Raw genomic sequence first — 23,822 nt, 5'->3', positions numbered from 1 at the left:
AGATAGGTAGATCAACTATATCACTAAGAAGGTAAATAAATTTCAATAGGGACATGAATCAGAGGAGAAAGGAAGCTCCCCTCACCCTAGAATATCCCTTTAAAAATGAATTACACCTTCGCACGTGTTATGAACTTTGTGAACGATAAATTACACCAGTGCTGGGGGGTGGAATTTCTGGCTGCATTTCTTTACCCTTGTTATGACTCCTTAGGGAACGCCACTTCACCTCCTGAGAGAGAGAGAGAGAGGGGGGGGGGAAGGAAGGAGGGGGGGATTACTGTATGTATTTGACTGTGTGTGTGTGTGTGTGTGTGTGTGTGTGTGTGTGTGTGTGTGTGTGCGTTTGAGAGTTTTATTTATTTTTTCTTTCTGCAGTGAAGTTAATTTGCCGTTTTTTTCTTACAGGTGAGTGTCCTACCTGAGAAGAACTGACGAAAAGAGTAAGTGAAGAGAGAGAGAGAGAGAGAGAGAGGAGAGTTAAAGAAAATAGAGAAAGAGAGAGAGAGTGGGAAGATTATTGAAGGTAAGTTAAAGGTTAAATTGCCGTAAGAGAGAGAAAGAAAGAGAGAGAGAGAGAAACTGAATGTGTGTATGTGTATGTACTAGTGTGTGTGTGTGTGTGTGTGTGTGTGTGTGTGTGGACATAACCTGCCCTGATAAAACACAGGATATGGCGTCAGAAAAATAGATAACGTTAGTAAATAGTATACATGCTAGATAGATAGACATGTCAGTGAGAGAGAGAGAGAGTGAGAGAGAGAGCGCTTTGTAGATATTAATGCATGAGTTGAGACAGGTACGTGAAGATAGATAGATAAATGGATGAATGGAGAGCTTGATAGATACGGATAGATAGATAATGTAGGTATAATTTAGAGATACGGTAGATAGAATGATAGATAATAGTGATAGATAGATGCATAGAGAGTGTAGACTGATAGAGACGTGGAGATTTGATTAACAGTGTGAGGTGCAGTCTATATTTCAGTCTTTACATCGCAGGTCCAGAGAAATACAATGATAGACTTCGATAGATAGAGCAGTAAGTGATAGATAGACCGATAGATAGAGCCGCTGTGCTGGAGAGTGTGAGATGCAGTATGAATCCCACACTGCTTTGTACACCGCAAGAGCAGAGAGAGAGAGAGAGAGAGAGAAACGTGTGAGCTCCACCCAACAAGGGTTTCTTTGTCCCCCCTACCCTTCGCTACCCTCAGCCACCACTACCCTGCCCTGCCCTACTCTTCTCTTCCCTCCCTTCCCTGCCCTAACGTAACCAACTCTGCACTTCCTTACCCTTCCCTTCCCTTCCATTTCATTCCTTTCCAATCCATTTCCATCCTTGCTTATCCTTTCCCTGTCCTGCCTTACTCAATTCATGTCCTTCTCTGCCCTACCCTGCGCGCGCGCGCGCACACACACGCACACACACACACACACACACACACACACACACACACACACACACACACACACACACACACACACACACACACACACACACACACGAGTTAAAATAATCATCTAAAGCCATTACATTATTCACTAATTAAGATTGCCACCTAATTATGAGGCGACCTTAAATTGTGAAAGTGTTTGCTGTTTGTAGTAAAGTTGGCAGAAAATACGACCTTGTTAGAGAAAGTTCAGCTGGGTTGTTGCCTCTCCAAATAAAGGAAGGGGAGTATTGGAATCAGGGTCAGAGAAATATTTGTTTGTCATTCGTTTTCCTCCTTAATCAGTGGAAATGTTGATGGTGATGGTTAAGTTGATGATGATAGTGATAGTGAAGTTTGATGACGATGATGATGATGGTGAAGTTTGATGATGATGGTTAAGTTGGTGATGGTGATAATGATGGTGAAGTTTGATGATGGTAATGATGGTGTTGATGATGATGATGGTGATAATGATGGTGAAGTTTGATGGTGATGATGACGATAATGATGTTGGTTAAGTTGATGATGGAGATAATGATGACGATGATGATAGGTTGATGGTGATAATGATGGTGAAGTTTGATGATGATGATGATGGTGATGATGATGATGGTTAAGTTGGTGATGGTGATGATGATGATGATGGTAAAGTTGATGATCGTGATAATGATGGTGAAGGTTGATGATGATGATGATGATGATAATGATGGTGAAGTTGTTGCTGGTTGTGGTTTGGAAAAAGCTGCAGAGTTCTCATCAATAAACGTCTAGACTCAAAAAAGGGAAGAAAAACGATGATAATAATGTCTAGGAACGAGAATATGATGTAAACTGGTAACTAATATGAAGTGATGATGATGATGATGATGGAGATGATGGTGAGAAAGACAGGCGTTACTAGAAATATGGAAAGACAAAGTGATGATGGTGGTGGTGGTGATGGTGGTAATGGGGGTGGTGATGGTGACTAAGGTAGTGGTAGTGGGGGTAGTGGTGATGTTATAGGTGATAATGTGGTAGTGGTAGTGGGGGTTGGGATGATGATGGTGGTAGTGTGGGTGGTGGTAGTTGGGGTCAGTGGTGATGTTATAGGTGGTGGTGATGTTAGTGGTAGTGGGGTTGGGGATGGTGATGGGAATAGTGTGGGTGGTGGTAGTGTGGGTGATGGTGATAGTGTGGGTGATGGTGGTGGTGGTAGTAGTCGTAGGTTGGGTGGTGGTAGTAGTAGTAGTGTGGGTGGTGGTAGTGGTAGTGGTGATGGTGGTAGTGGGTGGTGGTGGTCGTGGGGATGGTGATAGTGGTGTTAGTGATATGAGAGGAAGAAGAGTTGGCAGGTACAAATGACTGTGACACACCTGAGCCGACTGTGTGATATGGTGTGATGATTGATGATGATGGTAATGAAGATGATAACACTGTGCAGAGAGTGATGAGGCCACGTTCGCAGTCGCAGTTAGTTTGTTAGTGGTGTGGTGTGGTGCAAGGGGACATACGGTGCTTGAGTGATGAAGAGTGATGGTGATGAGAATGATGATGATGGTGATGATGGAGTTCACAGTTAGTTTGTTAGTGGTGTGGTGCGGGTGGACATACGGTGCTTGAGTGAAGAGTGATGATGATGATGATGATGATGATGATAGAATTCACAGTTTGTTAGTGGTGTGGTGTGGTGTAGGAGGACATATATTGCTAGAGTGATGCAGTGTGATGATGATGATAATGGTAATAATGATGATGATAATGATGATGCCTCTCGAGAAAAAGAGAGTAATGATGCCTCTCCAATTAAAGAGAGTGTTAGAATCCTTGTCTTTAGCTGATAGAATAACCTCAGGCTCCTCGAAATCTGAACCCAGTAGACTGCAGGCTGAAACTACCATCCCTTGCAGTTCAGTAACATACAGATGGTAGGAGAGGAGTTGAGAGACGCACGTGCACCTGTATGTAGAACCGGGCAGTGGACCAACCGGGATACATCAGTGCCACCACAGGAAGGCGTCCCATACCAGTGCCTCATTGCCTGTTAAAAGCCATATTCTTAAAACTTTTCCCATTGAAATTTTTTCCACCCTTGGATTAAGATATATTCATAAAAATTTTCCTGGGGAGACATTTTCCTTTCATGCATCAAAATATATTCTGGAAATTTTTCATACACGTTTTCCTCCCTCGCGTTAAAATATATTCAGGATAATTTTCATATGGTGACGCTTTCCTTGCATTAAATTGTGTGTATTTAACGAAATCTTAGACGGTGATAAGAATTTTCAAGATACTGTAGGTTTTAAACGTTTCACTTGTATCTGTCTGTCTTTATTTAGCTATCTGTGTGTGTGTATCTGTCTACATCTTTCTATCTGTGTGTGTGTGTGTGTGTGTGTGTGTGTGTGTGTGTGTGTGTGTGATGGTCAGGGCGGTGGTGTGTAAGATTTTTCAAGGTACAGTAGGATTAAAGCATCTCACGACCATTTATCTCTGTCCATGTGTGTGTGTGTGTGTGTGTGTGTGTGTGTGTGTGTGTGTGTGCAGTGTTGCGTGGGTTAGCGAGGCAGACAAGGGATTCCCCACTCCAGTGAAAGTGAGAGTGAGTGCCTGGGAGTTGCGTGGGAGAAGGGAGGTCACGGGGAGGGGGTAAGGGGTGGGGGGAAGAGGAGAGGTCAAGGGGGTGGGGGGAGAGGAGGGGTCACGGTGGGGGTAGTGGTGGGGAGAAGAGGGGAGGTCAAGGAGAGGGGTAGTGATGGGGGGAGAGGGGAAGTCACGGGGGGGTAGTGGTGGGGGGAGAAGGGAGGTCACGGGGGGCTAGTGGTGGGGGGGAGAGGGGAGGTCATGGCGGGGTAGTGGTGGGGGTGGAAGAGAGGTCACCCGGATGTGCATAGAGGTCAGTTGGCGGGATGTTGGGGGAAGTTGACAATAGAGTGTGTAGTGGATGTTGGCAGTAATGTGTGTAGATGGTGGTAATGAAGTGTGTTGAGGTTGGCAATAAAGTATGTGTACAAGTTGGCAATGAAAGGTAATGATATGAAAGTAGATAATGTAGATGGATGTGGAGGAAGGATATGTAGGATGTGGAGGAAGGATATATAGGGTGTGGAGAGGAGGATGTGGAGGAAGGATGTGGAGAAGATGTGGAGGAAAGATATGCAGGATGAGGAGGGGAGGATAGGTAGGATGTGGAGGAAGGATATGTAGGCTGTGGAGAGGAGGATGTGGAGTGCTGATAAAAGATAGGGATGTGGAAAGAAAGGTACCGTAACCCGGATATGAAAAGAGGTCAGCGAGGGTGGATGTGGAAAGAAGCTATCAGTTCAAGGTGTATGCAAAAAAATAAATAAGTAAATAAATAAATAAAAAATAATGTTGAGAGGAAGATGTGTAAGAGAATTTAACTAGGGAAGATGTTGAAAAGATGTAGCCTAAAAGAAGATATCTGAAGTATATGTAAAAAAGGAAAATGAGAATGATATATAAGAGAATATAGTAGGATGTTTGGAAGAAGTATATTCTAGATGACAAGGTGAAAATTAGAAGTTAGGCCCCTATGTATGAAAAGCAAAAACGTAGAATGAAATGTATAATTTGTGTGAAGAGTGGAATGTATGTTTGCATGATGGGCTTGTCAGTAGAGTCACGAGAAATGATGGATAGAGTGAAAATAGAGGACGTGTTTGCTTGTTGAGATGGGAAATGTGGGGAGAGGAGTGTGTAAAAGAGGCCAGGAGGAAAGATGAGGAAGAGAGGTGAAGATGAAAGAGAGGGTGTAAGAGGAAATATGTGTAAGAGAGGTGAAGATGAAAGAGAGGGTGTAAGAGGAATGATGTGCAAGAGAGGTGAAGATGAAAGAGGAGGTGTAAGGGGAAAGATGTGTAAGAGAGGTGAATGTGAAAGAAGACGTTTAAATGGAAAGATGTGCAAGATAGGTAAAATGAAGGAAGATGTAGAGAATATGAAGGAAAGGAAAATGTGAAGGAATTGTTGGTCGTATTGATAAGAAAAAATACCGGCAGTTATTATTATTATTATTATTATTATTAAAAAGTTTGCAAAGTGGATGTGTCGAGTGAGTCACGAGAAATGATATATGAAATTAGGAGTGAGTCTTGAAACACACACACACACACACACACACACACACACACACACACACACACACACACACACACACACACGTGGAAATAAAACACTTGTATATTTTGTGAAGCTGTGATGGTGTTGGTGGTGATTGAATACGTTAAATGGAAATGATTCTGGTGTGTGATATCTATTATGGTGGAGGTGGTGATAACTGTGATGATGATGGTGGTGGTGGTAGCTATAGTGATGGTGGTGGTGGTAGCTGTGACGATGATGGTGGTGATGGTGGTAGCTGTGACGATGATGGTGGTGATGGTGGACACTGTGGTGTTGTTGTTGGTGGCAGGCCTAGGTGTGATGATGGTGGTCGTGGTGATGGTAGTTGTTGTTGTTTCGATGGTGATGATGATGGCTGTAATGATGATGATGATGGTGGTGGTTGTTGTTGTGGTGGTGGTGGTGGTGTGTATATACGTTAAATAAAAACAGTTCTGGTGTGTGGAGGGAGGGGTCAGAGAGAGTCAGTAAATAGACAAGCTGGGAGAATTGTATAATTGTTGTGGATTTAGCCATTGTGTTGTGGGTGATGGAGTGATTGTTTGTGAAAGTGAGTGAGTGAGGGTGAGGTTAATTTGCAGTATACTCTTTATTCTGGTTTACAATATACTCTTAATTCGAGTTTTCGTATACTCTTAAGTCTGATTTGTAGTATACTTTTTATTCTGACTTACAGTATAGTCATTCTAATTTATAGTATACTCTTTTAATTTATTGTATACTCTTCTAATTTACAGTGTACGGTACTCTTTATTCTGATTTACAGTATACTCTATTCTTATTTACAGTATAGTCGTAATTCTAATTTATAGTTTACTTCTTATTCTGATTACAGTATACCCTTCTTATCTACAGTATATTATTTATTTTAATTTACAGTATACTCATTCTAATTTACTGTAAACTCATTCTGATTTACAGTATACTCATCGAATTTACAGTATACTCATTCTGATTTCCAGTATGCTCATTCTGATTTACAGTATACTATTCTAATTTCCAGTATACTCATTCTGATTTACAGTATACTATTCTAATTTACAGTATACTCATTCTAATTTACAGTATACTCATTCTAATTTACAGTATACTCTTCTGATTTACAGTATACTATTCTAATTTACAGTATACTCATTCGAATTTACAGTATACTCATTCTAATTTACAGTATACTCATTCTGATTTACAGTATACTATTCTAATTTCCAGTATACTCATTCTGATTTACAGTATACTATTCTAATTTACAGTATACTCATTCTAATTTACAGTATACTCATTCTAATTTACAGTATACTCCTCTGATTTACAGTATACTATTCTAATTTACAGTATACTCATTCTAATTTACAGTATACTCATTCTGATTTACAGTATACTCATTCTGATTTCCAGTATACTCATTCTGATTTACAGTATACTATTCTAATTTACAGTATACTCATTCTGATTTACAGTATACTCATTCTGATTTACAGTATACTGTTCTAATTTACAGTATACTATTCTAATTTACAGTATACTATTCTAATTTACAGTATACTCATTCTGATTTACAGTATACTATTCTAATTTACAGTATACTCATTCTGATTTACAGTATACTATTTAATTTACAGTATACTCTTCTGATTTACAGCATATTCTTTATTCTTACAGTATACTCAAATTTTCAGCATACTCTTCATTCTATCTTGGCCTATAATTCTTGCATACTGGCATATACAATAGGTAATACTAGAATATCATGCTATACTCTTTTCACTCCAACTTGGCCTAAAATTGTCATCCATCTTGAATACTGAGTTGTAAAAGTATATTAGCGCTAGAGTATGATGCTAGTCACGAAGAAGTGCTGGGAAAAGGATGTAGAGCCACAGTAGTAACTTATTTGAACTACTGTACAAGAAATAAGCTACATAAGGACGAAAATCTGGTCCAAGTTAAGGTGAAAGGAGTATAGTTTGTGTATGGAGAAAGGGAGAGAGAGAAAAAAAAATCGTATTCTCGTCGGGTAAGGAAGCTCCGTAACACCTCTTCCTTAGCGATTTATTTTTGGATACAGGTGGTTAATATCATTGTGTGCGGTGTTTATGCAGAGTATGAGGATGTTTGAAGAATTTATGTAACACGGAAGAGGACAGTAAGGTGTAATAAGCAGAATAAATCGCCTAGGAAAAGGTGTTAGGGAGAGAATACGGGTGAAGATGGTTAATATCCTTCTGTGCGGTATTTATGCAGAGTATGGGGATGTTTGAAGATATTATGTAACGCAGTAAGGTGTAATAAGCAGAATAAATCGCCTAGGAAAAGGTGTTAGGGAGAGAATACGGGTCAGGTAGGCTGCATCTCACCTGGTCGGCCATGTCACCTCCTTATAAGACGGTAACGGGAATCTGATTGACTTTACCTTCAGCATTACCTCTCATTTCATTGTCTTGAGATTGCAGGCAGCATCTTAGTCTAACTTCCAAGATGATGATGATGATGGTGATGATGGTAATGATGAGGTGGAGGAGATTGATGGTGATGATGATGATGATGATGATGATGATGAGGGGGAGGAGGAGGAGGTGGTGATGATAAGGAGGAGAAGGAGGGTGGTGGTGGTGGTGGTGGTGGTGGTGGTGACAATGATGATGATGATGAGGAGGAGGTGGGTAGTGGTGGTGGTGGTGTTGATGGTGACAATGAAAATGAGAAGCAGGTGGTGGGTGATGATGAAGAGGAGGTGGATGATGATGATGTGGAGGAGGGGCAGATGGGTGAGGATGTTGGTGATAATGATGATGATGAGGAGGAGGAGGAGGAAGTGGGTGGGGATGATGATGATGATGTGCAGGAGGAGAAGGGTGGTGATGATGATGAGGAGGAAGAAGAGATGGATGGTGGTGATGATGATAATGTTAATGAATGTTTTAACCTCTTCAGACCGAGATCATCCTTCCATGCCCGATAAATTTATTCACCCAGGAAAATACTACTACTTGCTCGAGGGCCTGTATTCTCGCTGACACATTTTCCTGAGAGATTTATTTTTGTTTATTACATCTTACTCTCTTCTTCTGTGTTACATAAAATCCTCTCGATATTGCCAAATTGCCTCTATCTATCTATCTATCTATCTATCTGTCTGTCTATCTCCCCAGTGAAAATGAGAAAGGCTCAATGTGTCAGTCACGTTTTTCATCGTGACTGATCTTCGTGTTTGAACCCAGCTTTTTTTTTCTTTCTTTTTCATTTTTTTTTTTTTTAGGGGCACGTTAGCTTACCGTACCGCTTCGTGTATGTCCTGGGTTCGAGTCTGCGTGATTAGTTATATAGGGTACCGGTAGTTCACATACAACACCTCTCTTTCTTGGCCAGTTCTCACCTGTGCACTCGACGGCAGGTATTAGCCAGGTGGTCGGAAGTGCGAATGAACGTGAAACCGAGGCGCAAATCAATGAAAAGTGGGTTATTCTGAGCCATTTAGTGTTCATCCTTATGTTTCTTTTCGTTCATGATTTTGGTTGAATTTTGACTCGATATTTCTAGTCTGTATCTGTGTTTATTTCAGTTAGGCTTTAAATGAGATAGATAGATAGATAGAGTGAGAGGGAGAGAGAGAGAGAGAGAGTCCACCGTCCATTTCCTCTCCTCTCTTTCTACCATTACCCGCATCTTTCCCGTTAGTCAGCACGAGAGAGAGAGAGAGAGAGAGAATCCACCCTAAGTAATTTAACCTTAAGATATGTAATTTATTGAAATCAAAACAAACAAAATTAAACTTGCTTAACTATCTATATAAGAAGGAAGTTGTCGGGTTCTGTGTGTGTGTGTGTGGTGTGTGTGTGTGTGTGTGTGTGTGTGTGTGTGTGTGTGTGTGTGTGTGTGTGTGTGTGGATCGTGACAGCTCCGTTAGTAAACCAGTTAATTCTCTCCCAGCGTGTATGTATTCCCTGATCGTTGTTTTCCTTTATTTTAACGTTCATGTAAGCTGTTAAAGTTTACCAGCTTAGAGGAGAGGCCCACGTAATGACAGGGATAAGTATGAGCAGAGGCTGGGAAGGTGACAGACGCCCCACGATGGCCCAAGTTTTGCCATCTCTGTTGCCTGTGTGTGTGTATGGGGTGTGAGGGAGGGCAGGGGGACGAGGCTGTGGCAGAGATAGTATAAAGGAAAAATGAGGCTCTTTGCACGTCGTTGGGGAAGGGGAGAGGGATTTGTCTTTGGTGCTGGAGGGTAGATTTTACTGTATCAACCCCTTAAAAAAAACATTCGTACAAGTTTCTGAAAGAGAGAGAGAGAAAAAAAAAAGTATGTATGTACAGTATGTATGTATTGTTTCTGAAAGAGAGACCATGTATGTAGTTGTATTAGTTGTGTTTGTGGTAGTAGTGGTGGTGGTGGTGGTGGTAGTGATAATAGCTACCGTATTGTATTAGCAGTGGTTGTATTTTAGTGGTGGTAGTGTGTGAATTGTGTAGTGGTCCATTTTAACACCCCAGCGACACCACCTGCTTGTTAGTGCTGATCACACAGTAACACCGCACCTCCCACACCACCACATCACCCCTCCCCTCTCCACTCACCCCTCCCTTCTCTTCTTCCCCTTCCTTTCCCCTTCCCTTCTCTTCCTCCTCCTCCACTCTCCCTCCCCTCCTCTCATTCCTACCCTTTCTTACCTTCTTTCTCCTCTCATTTATCAGTCTCTTCCTCTTCTTATTCATTCTTTCCTCCTTGTTCTTTACTCCTTTCTCCTTCTCTCTGACACTCCTCCTCCTACCTCTCTCTCTCTCTCTCTCTCTCTCTCTCTCTCTCTCTCTCTCTCTCTCTCTCTCTCTGTCTTTAATCACCCACTTCAATGTAGATAAACATATTCCAAACCTCTTTTTATTCATTTCTTTTCCCCTCGTCTTCCCTAATATAGCAATCTCGATCCAGTCATCTTAAGAGGCTTCCGTTCCCAGCAGTCTGTCTTAAGTTTTTAGGTGAATGATGCTGGTAATTACTGTGGAAATCATCATCATCATTATCGTTAGTGCGGTTATTTAGCCTCGTCGTGTGTTTATCGGAATTATCGCCTGGAGGAGTTTCATCATCATCATCATCATCATCATCATCTTAGCCGTCATCATCATCATCATCATCATAGTCGTCGTCAACAGCATCATCCTCATCCTCATCATCATCAATATCCTCATCGGTATGTTTCATTATCATCATCCTCAGTTAAATTCTCTTATACTGGATGGGCTGGATCCAGAAAGAGGAAAACCAAGCCAGTAGTAGTAGTAGTAGTAGTAGTAGCAATAGTAGTAGTAGTAATTGTAGTAGTAGTAGTAGTAGCCCTTATCGGTACTGTAGCTAATATCGGTACTGCATACGCTCTTGAATCCTCGCAAAGTATCTTGTATCCAGTCGAAAGTTTTTATATTATGTTGTGGTCTGTTCCCTGTGGTCTTTTTCAAGCTTACACTACAGTATATATTGATAGTGTATAATTGTATTAAATTATATATGTATTTTTTAGTGTATATGTTCTGGATGTATTTACTTATTTACACATCAGCGCTTCAGTATCGTTTTTTGAGTATGGTATAATAGTTATGGTAAACGTTATATTTAAGGAGAGTGTCAGGAGTTGGTGGGGGTGAGATAGTTCCCGTATACTTGATAGAATGATCTTTAATATTTATGGAAAGTTTTTAACGCTTCAGAAGGGAATCGAACCCTAGGCCTCTAGATAGAAGTCAGGCATTGTTACCACTACACCATGGCATGATATCTAGAGGTCTCAGGTTCGATTCCCGGCTGGAGCGTTAAAAACTTTGCACATATGTACACACGTGTAATGTGTGTTTCGCCAACATATGTTTATAATATTAATGTTGAATATTGATGTTTATATGTTTATTTTGAGGTGGTGTTTTAAAGAATGTTTCAGGTGTTGGTGTGGTTGAGATTGTTATTTTGTAATTGAATGGTGTTTGATTTTTGTGTTTAATATTAATTTGTGTTTATTTTCAGGTGTTTGACGAGGATGTAATAAAGTGATATTCAGTATTTACTGTATGGGTATTATTGTTTATGTGTTTGTTTTCAGGAGGTGTTTATGATGATGAGTTTTGGTTAGGATGAGATACAATAGAATAATGTTTAATATTTATGTTTTAATATTAATGTTTGTTTACACTCAGGAGGTGTTTGTGATGAGCGTGTCTTAAAATGATGTTTATTATTGATGTTTTTATGTGTTTATTTTCAGGAGGTGTTTGCGATGAGCGTGTATTAAAATGATGTTTATTATTAATGTGTTTATGTGTTTATTTTTAGGGGGTGTTTGTGATGATAAGCCTGTAATAGAACGATGTTTATTATTAATGTGTTTATGTGTTATTTTCTAAGAGTGTTATTATTAATGTTTTATGTTTTTTTCTAAGATGTGTTTGTGATGAGCGTGTATTAAAATGGTGTTTGTTATTAATGTGTTTATGTGTTTATTTTTAGGAGGTGTTTGTGATGATAAGCATGTAATAGAGTGATGTTTATTATTAGTGTTTTTGTGTTTATTTCCGGGTGTTTGTGATGATGAGCGTGTTTAAAATGATGTTTATTATTAATGTGTTTGTGTTTTTTTTCCAGGAGGTGTTTGTGATGATGAGCGTGCTGTGTGAGGTGAAGCAACTCATTCATAGCACCACGTGAGGGCGGCAGAGTTGTGCCCTCTGTGGCGGCGGCGGTGGTGGCGGCGGTGTGGTGGTGGCTGTGGCTGTGGTGGAGCAGGTGGAAGGGGGGCTCAGCTACTGCCTTCGCTGTGGTGGTGGTGCTGTGGTGGCGGGCGGTGTGGTAGTGAGGATACGGTGAATGTGTGGTGTTAGAAAAGCTTTACAATGCGTGAGTTTAAAGTGGTGGTCTTGGGGTCCGGCGGGGTGGGGAAGTCGGCCCTGACGGTGCAGTTCGTCTCTGGGTGCTTCATGGAAAAGTACGATCCAACCATCGAGGACTTCTATCGCAAGGAGATCGAAGTGGATACGTCCCCTTGCGTGTTGGAGATTCTAGACACGGCGGGTACGGAGCAGTTCGCCTCGATGCGGGACCTGTACATCCGCAACGGGCAGGGGTTCGTGGTGGTGTACTCCATGACCAACCACCAGACCTTCCAGGATATCAAGGGCATGAAGGAACAGATTACACGCGTCAAGAACACAGACCGCGTCCCCATCCTCCTCGTAGCCAACAAGGTAAAGTTCCCCCCATGTTTTCTCCTCTCCTCATCCCATTTTCTTTGTCCTTTTCTTTATCCTTCATTTTCTGTTTACCCATTTTCTTTGTCCTTCGTTTTCTGTGTCCTCCATTTTCTTTGTCCTTCGTTTTCTGTTAGCCCCATTTTCTTTGTCCTTTGTTTTCTGTTTTCCCCAATTTCTTTGTCCGTTTTCTGTTTCCCCCATTTTATGTGTCCGTTTCTGTTTCTTCCATGTTCTTTGTCCTTCATTTTGTTTACCCCATTTTCTTTGTCCTTTGTTTTCTGTTTACCCCATTTTCTTTGTCCTTTGTTTTCTGTTTACCCCATTTTCTTTGTCCTTTGTTTTCTGTTTACCCCATTTTCTTTGTCCTTTGTTTTCTGTTTGCCCCATTTTCTTTGTCCTTCGTTTTCTGCTTACCCCATTTTCTTTATCCTTTTTTGTTTACTTCAATTTCTTTATCCGTTTTCTGTTTACCCCATTTTCTGTGTCTGATTTCTGTTTACCCCATTTACCTCGTCCTTCGTTTTCTGTTCATCCCATTTTCTTTGTCCTGCATATTCTGTTGCCTACTACCTCGTTGTCGGCTGGAAAAATGTTGAACACAAGGTAGGTAACACTGTAAAAAAAACTAATAAATTACACTTTAGTCTTGTAGTTGATTTATATAGGGTTGATACAGCGTGCGTTTTAAACAGATCCCTATTACCGTAAAGAAAAAAGGTAAGCGATGATTGACACAGTGTAATTATGAGAGAGAGAGACAGACAGAGACAGAGACAGAGAGAGAATGAAATGTTGCTAAGGACCGTGAGAGCAAGAGGAAGTTGCGCGTGTGTGTGTGTGTGTGTGTCGTTTCAGTCGTTGGGCAACACCTCATTCTCACCACACCAATTGGGTCTGTATTATCCTACTGTGTGTGTGTGTGTGTGTGTGTGTGTGTGTGTGTGTTTCGTCTCCATCGTTTTGCAACACATTCTCAGCAACACCGATTGCATCTGTATTATCCTACTGTTTTTCCTGTGTGTGTTGCTTTTTTCCTGTGGGTGTGTGTGTCAGCAAGAGGAAAGGAAAGGCAGGAAGGTGGAGATTAACATATTGAGAGGAGGAAAAGTAACGCGAGAGAGAGAGAGAGAGAGAGAGAGAGAGAGAGAGAGAGAGAAGAATCAAGAAAGAAGGCATTGAGAGGAAGTTTGTGCTAGAGAGAGAGAGAGACTGCTTAGGATTAGAAGAGTAAGGCATTCAGAGAGAGAGAGAGAGAGAGCAGGAAGGCCTCTGGGATCAAGGAAGGGTCACCTCCTCTCTCACTCATCGCTCATTTCCTCTCTCTCTCTCTCTCTCTCTCACACACACACACACACACACACACACACACACACACACACACACACACACACACACACACACACTTTATCACCATGTATAATCATTTGGATGGTACACTGAATGGAATCTCATTGCAAGTTTAATTATATTGTTATACTAATGTGTAATTGTGTATTTTGATGTGTGCGTAAATTGGTCCCTGTGTGTGGGTGTGTGTGGGTGTGGGTGTGTGTGAAGGGGTTGTTAATAATGATATGCAAGGATGTTGATGATTTGAAGAGTGTGTGTGTGTGTGTGTGTGTGTCTGTGTGTGTGTGTGTGTCTGTTTGTTTGCGTGTGTGTGTGTATGTGTCTGTGTGTGTGTAAGGAGATAGATGGCTCGAGCGTGTATGAGTTATTAATAGCTACTTATGTGCATGTGTGTACAAATAGAAAGCTGTGTGTGTGTGTGTGTGTGTGTGTGTGTGTGTGTGTGTGTGTGTGTGTGTGTTCGTGCCTTGGTTGTATCAAAGCCTGTGTGTAAAAATAGGCACGTGTGCGAGTGAAGGTGTACACAGATTGATTGCGTGTGCGTGTGCGTGCAGGGGGGTTTATTGCTTCCTGGAACTGCCCTAACGTCTCCAGAAGGGGTCACAGCCGGGGGGGGGGGAAGATGAGGTGAGGGAGGAGGAGGGTATAGGGGAAGGTATAGGAAGGGAGTGGGGTAGGGGAGGGAGGGGGAGGAAAAGAATATAGAGGAAGGAGTGGGAGAGGGGAAGAGATGGAGGGAGGGAGGTGAGGGAAAGATAGGATGGAGTGGGGTTGCGAGATGGGAGGGGGAGAGAGGAATGTAGATGAAGGTGAGGGAAGAGTAGGAGAGGGGAAGGAAGAAGGAAGGAGTGGGTTTGGGAGGAGGGAGGGGAAGAGAACAAAGGGAGAGGAAGAGGGGAAGACTAAGGAGTCGGGGTTGAATTGAAGTGGGAACGGAATAGAGGAAGGTGATGGATTAGGAGGAGGGAGAAGAAGAAAAAGAGGAAGAAGAGGAGGAGGAGGGAGGAAGAAGATGAAGAGGGAGAAAGAAGAAGAGGAGGAGGGAGGAAGAAGATGAAGAGGGAGGAAGAAGAAAAGGAGGAGTTGTTGAAGAAAATCGTCAGCAGCCACTTAGAAGAAAAATATGCCTCAATATCGCATAGGAAGAGTTGAGGAAGGGGAAGAGGAGGAAGAGTAGGAGGAGGAGGAGGAAGAGAAGGTGGAAGGGGAAGGAGTGGAGAGAAGGTAGGATTAGTGGAGGGAGGGGAGAGAATGGGGAGGGATTAGAGAAGTGGAGGGTGTTGGGGGAGGCAATTAACCCCTTCATTGTGATGGCGCATTTTTTGTTTCCTCATACATCCAGACGATTTTATTCAGCTTAAAAAGTATTCCCAATTTCGAGGGGTTAATGGAGGATGTACGGCTCAGTCTGGTGGTGTGGGCGTGGGTGTGGCAGTGGGAATAGGAAATGAGTGAATGTTGTAGGGAAGGCATTGGGCTTGGGTGTGGGAGTAGGATGTGAAGTGAATGAATGATGCAGGGTAGACATTAATGTACAGGAGAATAAACGGCTTAGTCTGCGGGTGTGGGCGTGGGTGTGGCAGTAGGATATGAGTGAATGTTGTAGGGAAGACATTGGGCGTGGATGTGGGAGTAGGAAGTCAATGAATGAATGGTGGAGGGTAGACATTGATGCACAGGAGGATATACGGCTCAGTCTGCAGGTGTGGACGTGGGTGTGGCTGTAGGAAATGAGTGAATAATGTGGGGTAGACATAGAATGAGACTGTGGGTTTAGGAGTTTGAAATGAATGATGGCGAGGTTGTGGGAGTAGGAAATGAATGAGTGAATGATGCAGGGTAAATTGGTAACTCGGAACACGAGAGCAGGGTGGCAAAGCAGCGTTATTTATTGACTACCCTATATCTGACCCGTATTTCTATATCTATCTTCCTAAGCAAAATAAAATCGTGTGAAGTTAATGAATATAATAGAATAAGTTACTGGAACGAAGGGGTTAAGAAATGGAGAGTGGAGGAGGGGGAGGGAGGGAGTAGAAGGGAACAGAGAGGAAGATGGAGCAGGCTGGGGGAGGGACTGAAATGGAAATGGAGGAGGGGAAAGGAGGAATGAATGGGGGAGGGAGTGAGGGAGGGGAAGGGTAGAGGGCAGGGGAAGAATGAATGGATGAGGGAGGGAATGTGGGAGGGAGACGGGAGAGAGGGATGAATGGATGGGGGAGGAGGTGGAAGGATTGAAAGGGAGGAATGGAATGTAAAGATGGAGAAAGGGAGGAAAGACCAGATAGGAAGGGAATGGAGGGGGAAGTGGAGAAAGTGCTGGGTGGAATAAAGATATGGAGGGTAAAGGAAGGGAGGAGGGGGAGAAATGATGAGGGTAGAGGGGTGAGACGGAGAGAAGGGGGGAGGAATGATGGGTGAGGAAGTGAAGGGTAGAGGAGAGAGGTTGAAGGTATAGGAAGGGAGGATAGAAATTGGAGGGGGAGAAATCAGGAGGGTAGAGAGGTGCGAAGGAGATGAGGGAGAGAGGGGGAGGGGAGGATTGGAAAGGGAGAAAGTGAAGGGGGAGAGGGGAGGGGGTGATTTGGGGGGGAGGGGAGTAAGACAACGGCATACCTTTTTTCCTGTTTCCCTCCATTAGTTATAAAGGTGAGAGGTCGATCGTTACTGAGGCAGGTGTGTGGATTCTCCCTTAACTCATTTTCTCTAGCTATTTACTTTTGCGTCATATATAGATTACATTTTACTGAGACAGGTGTGTACATGGTGGTCCTAGAGTCTCCCGTAGCACCTCTCTTTAGCGATTTATTTTGCGTTACATTATAGGGTACACCTTATTAATTTCTCGTACGTGGTAATACATGCAAGAGAGGGACGCCTTCATGTGGTGGCACCGATCCACTGCCCTCATCTCCCTGCCTATAACCCCCCCCCTTGGAATCATGGGCTTAGATGTCTCCCTTGTCACCACTTCTTCAGCGATTTATTTTGTGTATTAGGTAGTCCACACCTTAATATTTACCTGCGCTTTTTTTTTTTACAACAGATTTTATAAGTCACATGAAGACTGAGGCAAGTGTGTGAATCGTGGCCTTACAAGTCTCCCCTAGCACCTCTTCTTTAGCGATTTGTTTTGCGTCATATACCAGGTACACCTTAATATTTGCTTGTTATTATTTTCTTACATTAACATTCTTATAAGACATATAAGGAGAGGGAGACCGAGAAAGAGTTTGGGGATAAGGAGGCGTATTCCCGGTTCTAGATTTAACTTTAGAACATAAGAAGAGAGGATAACTACTGTCTCTCACCACAAACTCTGTCAGTCCACCACAACTGTCTTGTCTCCATTCACCCCCTACTGCTCTCTCTCTCTCTCTCTCTCTCTCTCTCTCTCTGCTCCAACAAGAGTAACTAAACTACTAGAATAAGACAAAGGTAGCAGAGAAGAAGGCTTTAATATGAAAAATTCGAGTGGATAGGATGGGAATTTGGCCACATTGACAGAAACACTCAGAAATTTGCATAGTACTTGTAAGGGAGGGGGAGGCCAACGATGAGATGGAGGGATGGAGTGAAGAGGTATATGAGAGAAGGGGATGTGAGCTGGGAGCAGGGTTGTAAAATGGCGGGGGACAGGGCGACATGGAGGCGATTTGCTTGTGGCCACCTCTTACGGGATTAAGGCGTCTGGCAATAGATAGATAGATAGACAGACTTATAAGAATGGACCCAAGACGCTGAAACTCCTTACTTACCATTTTAGTACTTGTAAGAATGGACCTAAGATGATGAAACTCCTTCCTTACCATCTTAAATAGGGAATGACGTGTGAGGGGCTTGGGAAGATGGGTGTGTATGCCCCAGGGTAGAGAGAGTCGTTCCCTTGGTACTCTGTAATTGGAGGTGGGGGAAGGGGGGACTGTAAGAGGAAGGGGGACACGGGAGGGGGACAGAAAGAGGAAGGGGGATAGGGAAGATGCCAGTGTGGGTATGGTGGAGGCTGGTCTCTCTCGTATTCTCACCCCCGCCCTGTGTGTATGTGTGTGTGTGTGTGTGTGTGTGTGTGTGTGTGTGTGTGTGTGTGTGTGTGTGTGTGTGTGTGTGTGTGTGTGTGTGTGTGTATTCTTACTACTACCGGTACCATAGTGGGTTTGTTTTGTTTTCATGTGTGTGTGTGTGTGTGTGTGTGTGTCTGTGTTGTAGTGGATTCGTTTTCACCTAACGGAACTGGGCTATTTCCACTTAACACGGCACCAAATACCCTTATGATTGCGTGAAATCCGGAGGGCCTTGGTAAGAGCTCTGAAGCCATAGCAAGATATCTCACATTTCCTCGTGTCAGATTGAAGAAAGTAACCAGGTCCACTGTCTCATAATCTCATCTTATCTTTGGGTTGCCACTCAGTTTCCATGGTTGTTTATATGATGTCTGTTCGACGAAGGGTGTTGCAAAAAGAACATAAAAGAGGGGATTGCTGTAGTAGGCCATTTTTTTTTTTCTTTTTTAATGCAAGGAAGAAGGCACCAAAACCCAGTTTGCCTTTGCTAAGCAGCTCCTGCAAGTAACTTACAAGAATAAGACAAAGATAGCAACGAAGAAGGCTCTCCCCCGCCCACCAAACCCTCCAGCTGAAACTGGCAGAAAAAAGTGAAAAGTAACACCACGCAGTATAGAAAAAATGAGAAGAAATTAATCCCTAACATAAGAACATAAGAACATAAGAAGAGAGGATAACTGCAGTAGGCCGGTTGGCCCATGCTAGGCAGCTCCTAGAAGAGTAACTGAACTACTAGAATGAGATAAGGACAGCAAAGAAGAAGGCTCTCCCCCGCCCTCCAAACCCTCCAGCCGAAGCCGGCAGGAAAAAGTCAGAAAGAACACCACGCCGTATAGAAAAACTGGCGTGGACATTTTACAGGAAAGTGTGAAAGGAGAATAGAGACTATCATAGTGTAACCTGAAAAGAAAATTTTTTTGAATTAGTATTGGTTATAAGATTTTCTTTATTCTATATCCACCCCTTATTTGTCATATGCTTATCTAGCCTATGCTTGAAACTCTCAATGGAAGAGGCAGCAACTACTTTACTAGGTAGCTTATTCCATTCGTCTACTACTCTATTACCAAACCAATTTCTACCGATTTCCTTACTGAAACGGAATTTTTCTAGTTTGAAACCATTATTTCTAGTTCTATCCTGTATGCTCACTTTAAGTACCTTGCTAATATCTCCCTTATTTATACCATTCATCCACTTAAACACCTCAATTAAGTCTCCCCTTACTCTACGCCTCTCTAGCGAATGCAGACTTAGTCTTTTTAGTCTGTCTTCATATGACAGGTTCCGGACGTCATGTATCATTTTAGTCATTCTTCTCTGTACATTTTCTAACGAATTAATATCCATTCTATAGTAAGGACACCAAAATTGTACTGCGTAGTCTAAATGTGGCCTTACTAATGCTAGATAAAGTTTTAGTATTACTTTAGATGATCTATTACTCACGCTTCTCGAAATAAATCCTAGGACCCTATTTGCTTTATTTCTCGCATTAATACACTGTTGCCTAGGTTTAAGGTCGTTACTAATCATAACTCCTAGATCTCTCTCGCATTCCGATTTGCTAATTTCTTTGTTATCTAAGCTGTATTTAGTATCTCCAATGGTCTTGCCTACGTTAAGTACTTTACATTTTTCAACGTTAAATTCCATTTGCCAAGTTTTAGACCATTTGGACAATGTATCGAGGTCTTTCTGTAAGTTATGGCAATCGTCAGTCGAGTTAATGATACGCCCTATTTTTTGTATCGTCGGCAAATTTGCTGATGCTGCTATTGACTCCTAAGTCTAGATCATTTATATATATGATAAATAATAAGGGACCGAGTACTGAACCCTGTGGTACACCGCTAGTTACTAATCCCCAGTCCGACTTAGTTCCATTTATTAATACTCTCTGCTTTCGTCCTTTCAGCCAGGATTCTATCCATTTTAAGATATCGCCGTCTATACCGTGTGCTCGAACCTTTCTAACTAACCTTTCGTGTGGGACCCTATCAAAAGCTTTACTAAAGTCCAGATAAATAACATCATAAGCTTTATTGCTATCTACTGCTTCATAGACCTCCGAGTAGAATGACAACAAGTTTGTGAGGCAGGATCGTCCTTGCCTGAATCCGTGCTGACTTTCGTTTATAAGATTAAATTTTTCAAGTGTTCTCTAATCTTATTTGCCAAAATTGACTCTAACATTTTTCCTACTATTGACGTTAGACTTATCGGACGATAATTCGACGCAGCTGATTTATCACCCTTTTTAAAGATGGGCACTACGTTTGCGGTTTTCCACGCCTCTGGAACTTCTCCTGAACTTAAAGAGTCATTAAATAACGTTAAAAGTGGGTGACATAATTCTTCTTTGGTTTCTTTTATAATTTTTGCATATATATCGTCCGGACCTGGCGATTTTTGAGGTTTTAACTTATTAATTTCTTTCAATACGTCCTCCTTACTAATGGTTATTTTACTAAGAATATTTTCCGTATTCTCATGGTAAATATTTGCTGCTTGAGGGACCAGGCTTAGATTTTCCTTGGTGAATACTGATATGAAATAATTATTTAGGATGGAGCACATTTCTTTATCTTCACTGGTAATGTCAACAGATCCAGCCGGTATTGCTATTAGTACGGTAGGCCTACTAAGATATTTAAATACTCAAAGGTCAACTAGCCTTCCTGTAATATAATAGGCCTGACTCATCTCAGTAATCTAAAATATAAACATGCCAGCCAACGTAATGTAATCTTATTGTCTCCCACAGTCTGGTATTTCCAACTGCCTATGATCTCCAGTCATTCAAACGCAGTGTGTCCAGGCATCTCGAAATGAACGGATCTTGAATGTGGCTCTCTGTTTTGTTTTTGTTTTTCTTGGAGGGAACAATTTTGCGTGCTCCCGGCCTTTGGTTCCTTTTTTCTTACATAAAAAATATATATATATATATTCTAAGTACCGGTAATCTGTAATAGAAGTCTAAATAACTTCCTAGTAATTTACGGTGCTGAGTCCATATTGTGTAGGTTACTTTTACTAGCCTTCACCTAAGCCTATGTTAACTAGCTGGCTGTGTTTAAATAAGTAATGTAAGTAATCTTTGGGTAATTTGGGTAATCTGAATATGTAATAGTAATCTCTTAAGTCGTTTCCCAGTTAGGTATCCATTTTACCTGTACATTCTTACCTGTCGTCACTTTCACCTTTAACCACCTGTCATTATTTAAGGGCGTACCGTAAGATGAATAACCTTGTAGCAATCTCTGACTAATCTTTATAGTCATCTCTAAGTCATTTCCCAAGAGGCTATCCATTTTACCTGGTACCTGCTTCCCTTTTTACCTGTGTTAAATAATTAGCTTGATTTGCATACCTTAAGTAATAATAATCTTACAATAATCTTTGTAACTAATCTTTATAGTAACATTTGTCATTTCCCAAGAGCTATCCATTTTACCTGTGTTACCTGCTGTCTTTTTCACCTGTTAACTAATTAGCATGACTTATATACCGTGAGTGATATGAATAACTCTATAGCAATATCAAAATCATCTCTAAGACTCATCTGTAATCTGTATAGTCATCTCAAAGTCATTTCCTAACACGCTATCCATTTTACCTGTCCTGTTACCTGCTTTCACCCTCACCTGCGTAAACTACCTGAAATTATTTACATATTGATAACTAATGTAAATATTTTCATGGTAATTTATATCTGTCTGTTGCCAGACACCATAATTCCGTAAGGAGTGGCCATTTGACTTTGAGTTATTTGTTTTACGGGGAAGGGCACTAACCCTCCACCAACCCACTTGTTGACACGTAGGGAGCACGTATGGTTTGGTTAGATGGTTACCACCCAGCGTTGTAAATGGTTTCTTGGTTTACAGGAAACCATTTGGCTTGTCACTCAATGTAAAGCCACCTGTAAAGGAAAAAAAAGCAATAAGAAGTGACGGGAAAAATGGGAGAAACAGGGAGAGAGGAGGGCATGCACAGAAAAAGAATGATAAAGGCTGAGGAAGAAGTAGGCAGCACTACATTAAGTGAGTGGATGATGGTCGCCACCACCTACCACCATAATCAGTAACAATAATCTCTAAGCCATTTCCCAACTACTTCGTCATTTTACCTGTTTTACCTGCTTTCACCTTCACCTGTGTAAATTACCTGTCATTAATTCTCGAGTCTTCACCTCAAGATTACCTCTACCTGCTCTTTCACCCCTTTTATCTGTCTATACTCTGTTCACTTTGACTAGGCGTAAAATGGCCTTCTGTCCGTCTTCAGTGCTGAGCTATACTGGTAACAAGAGATTAACACGATTAACACTGATACTAGTCACGAAGAAGTGCTGTGGAAAGGAACTAGAGATTTGTTTTATCCTACCATTGAGCTACGGGAAATAAGCTGCAAAATGACAAACATCACGTACGGTAGTTAAAATGAATGAATTGTTACTTACCTGTCTACCTACCTATCTGCCTGCCTACCAGCCCTACTTATCTGCCTACCCCACTTACCTACCTACCTACCTACCTACGGACTTATTTCCTTCCTTCCTTCCCTTCCTTGTGTGTCTCTTACTTAGGTAGCTGTGTTTCTTCCATCTCTGTGCCTTATAAATTTCCTGGTTAGAGAGAGAGAGATATATATAATGGAGAGAAATAATGTAGTTTTGTGTGTGTGTGTGTGTGTGTGTGAGAGAGAGAGAGAGAGAGAGAGAGAGAGAGATAATGGAGAGAAATAGTGTAGTTTTGTGTGTGTGTGTGTGTGTGTGAGAGAGAGAGAGAGAGAGAGAGAGAGAGAGAGAGATAATGGAGAGAAATAGTGTAGTTTTGTGTGTGTGTGTGTGTGTGAGAGAGAGATAATGGAGAGAAATAGTATAGTTGTGTGTGTGTGTGTGTGTGTGTGTGTGTGTGTGTGTGTGTGTGTGTGAGAGAGAGAGAGAGAGAGAGAGAGAGAGTCATATAACATCCATGCTCTTTAAGGCTGGACCATAAACTCTCAGTCCTTCCAGGTGATGTCAGCTCTCTCTCTCTCTCTCTCTCTCTCTCTCTCTCTCTCTCTCTCTCTCTCTCTCTCTCTCTCTCTCTCTCTCTCTCTCCCCGTTTCACATGACCAACCTCTTCCATCTCTTACGAAACTTGTACGGTATCCTTTCTCCTCCTCTTCCTCTTCTCTTCCTCCTCCCCCACGATTTTCCTCCTCTTCCTCCTCCATCTTCCTCTTCCACGTTTCTTCCTTCTCCTCCTCTTCCTCCATTTTTCTTCCTCCTTCTCCTCTTCCTTCTCCTCCTATTCCTCTACATTTCCTCCTCCTCCTCTCCTCTTCCATTCCTTCTTATGATTCGCCATTCTTCATCTTATGTCTTTTGTCTTTCTTCTATATTTTTCTCAGTGTTTCTTTAATCAGTGTACGTCTGTATGTCTGTCTGTTAAGCATCTGTTCCAACCTCATAAATATACCTGACCCCATTCACCTCAGTAGACGGTCGAAAAGCATTCCGGTTCATACTCTACGGTCGATTTTAAATAGTAATCAAGGAGACTCATTCCTGCAGCCATATTCTTTGCCATCCTTGTCTTATTCTAGTAATTTAATCAGT

At 41.9% G+C, this 23,822-nt stretch overlaps 1 protein-coding gene across 1 annotated transcript in view; it reads left to right on the top strand.

Annotated features, from left to right (window-relative positions):
- Positions 1-12,446: 12,446 nt before the first annotated feature.
- Positions 12,447-23,822, top strand: part of Rap2l (Ras-associated protein 2-like) — a 248,898-nt gene continuing 237,522 nt past the window's right edge. Inside the window, exon 1 of the mRNA XM_080278496.1 lies at positions 12,447-12,797. Coding sequence (XP_080134622.1) covers positions 12,447-12,797 — 351 coding nt within the window. The remainder of the gene's footprint in view (positions 12,798-23,822) is intronic.

This window comes from Coenobita brevimanus, chromosome 73 (genome assembly GCF_032717465.1).
Source record: "Coenobita brevimanus isolate Jiangsu-jjx chromosome 73, ASM3271746v2, whole genome shotgun sequence".
Classification (NCBI taxonomy): domain Eukaryota; kingdom Metazoa; phylum Arthropoda; class Malacostraca; order Decapoda; family Coenobitidae; genus Coenobita; species Coenobita brevimanus.
Note: the sequence above shows the minus strand (reverse complement) of the source record. Positions and strands in the feature narration are given on the sequence as shown.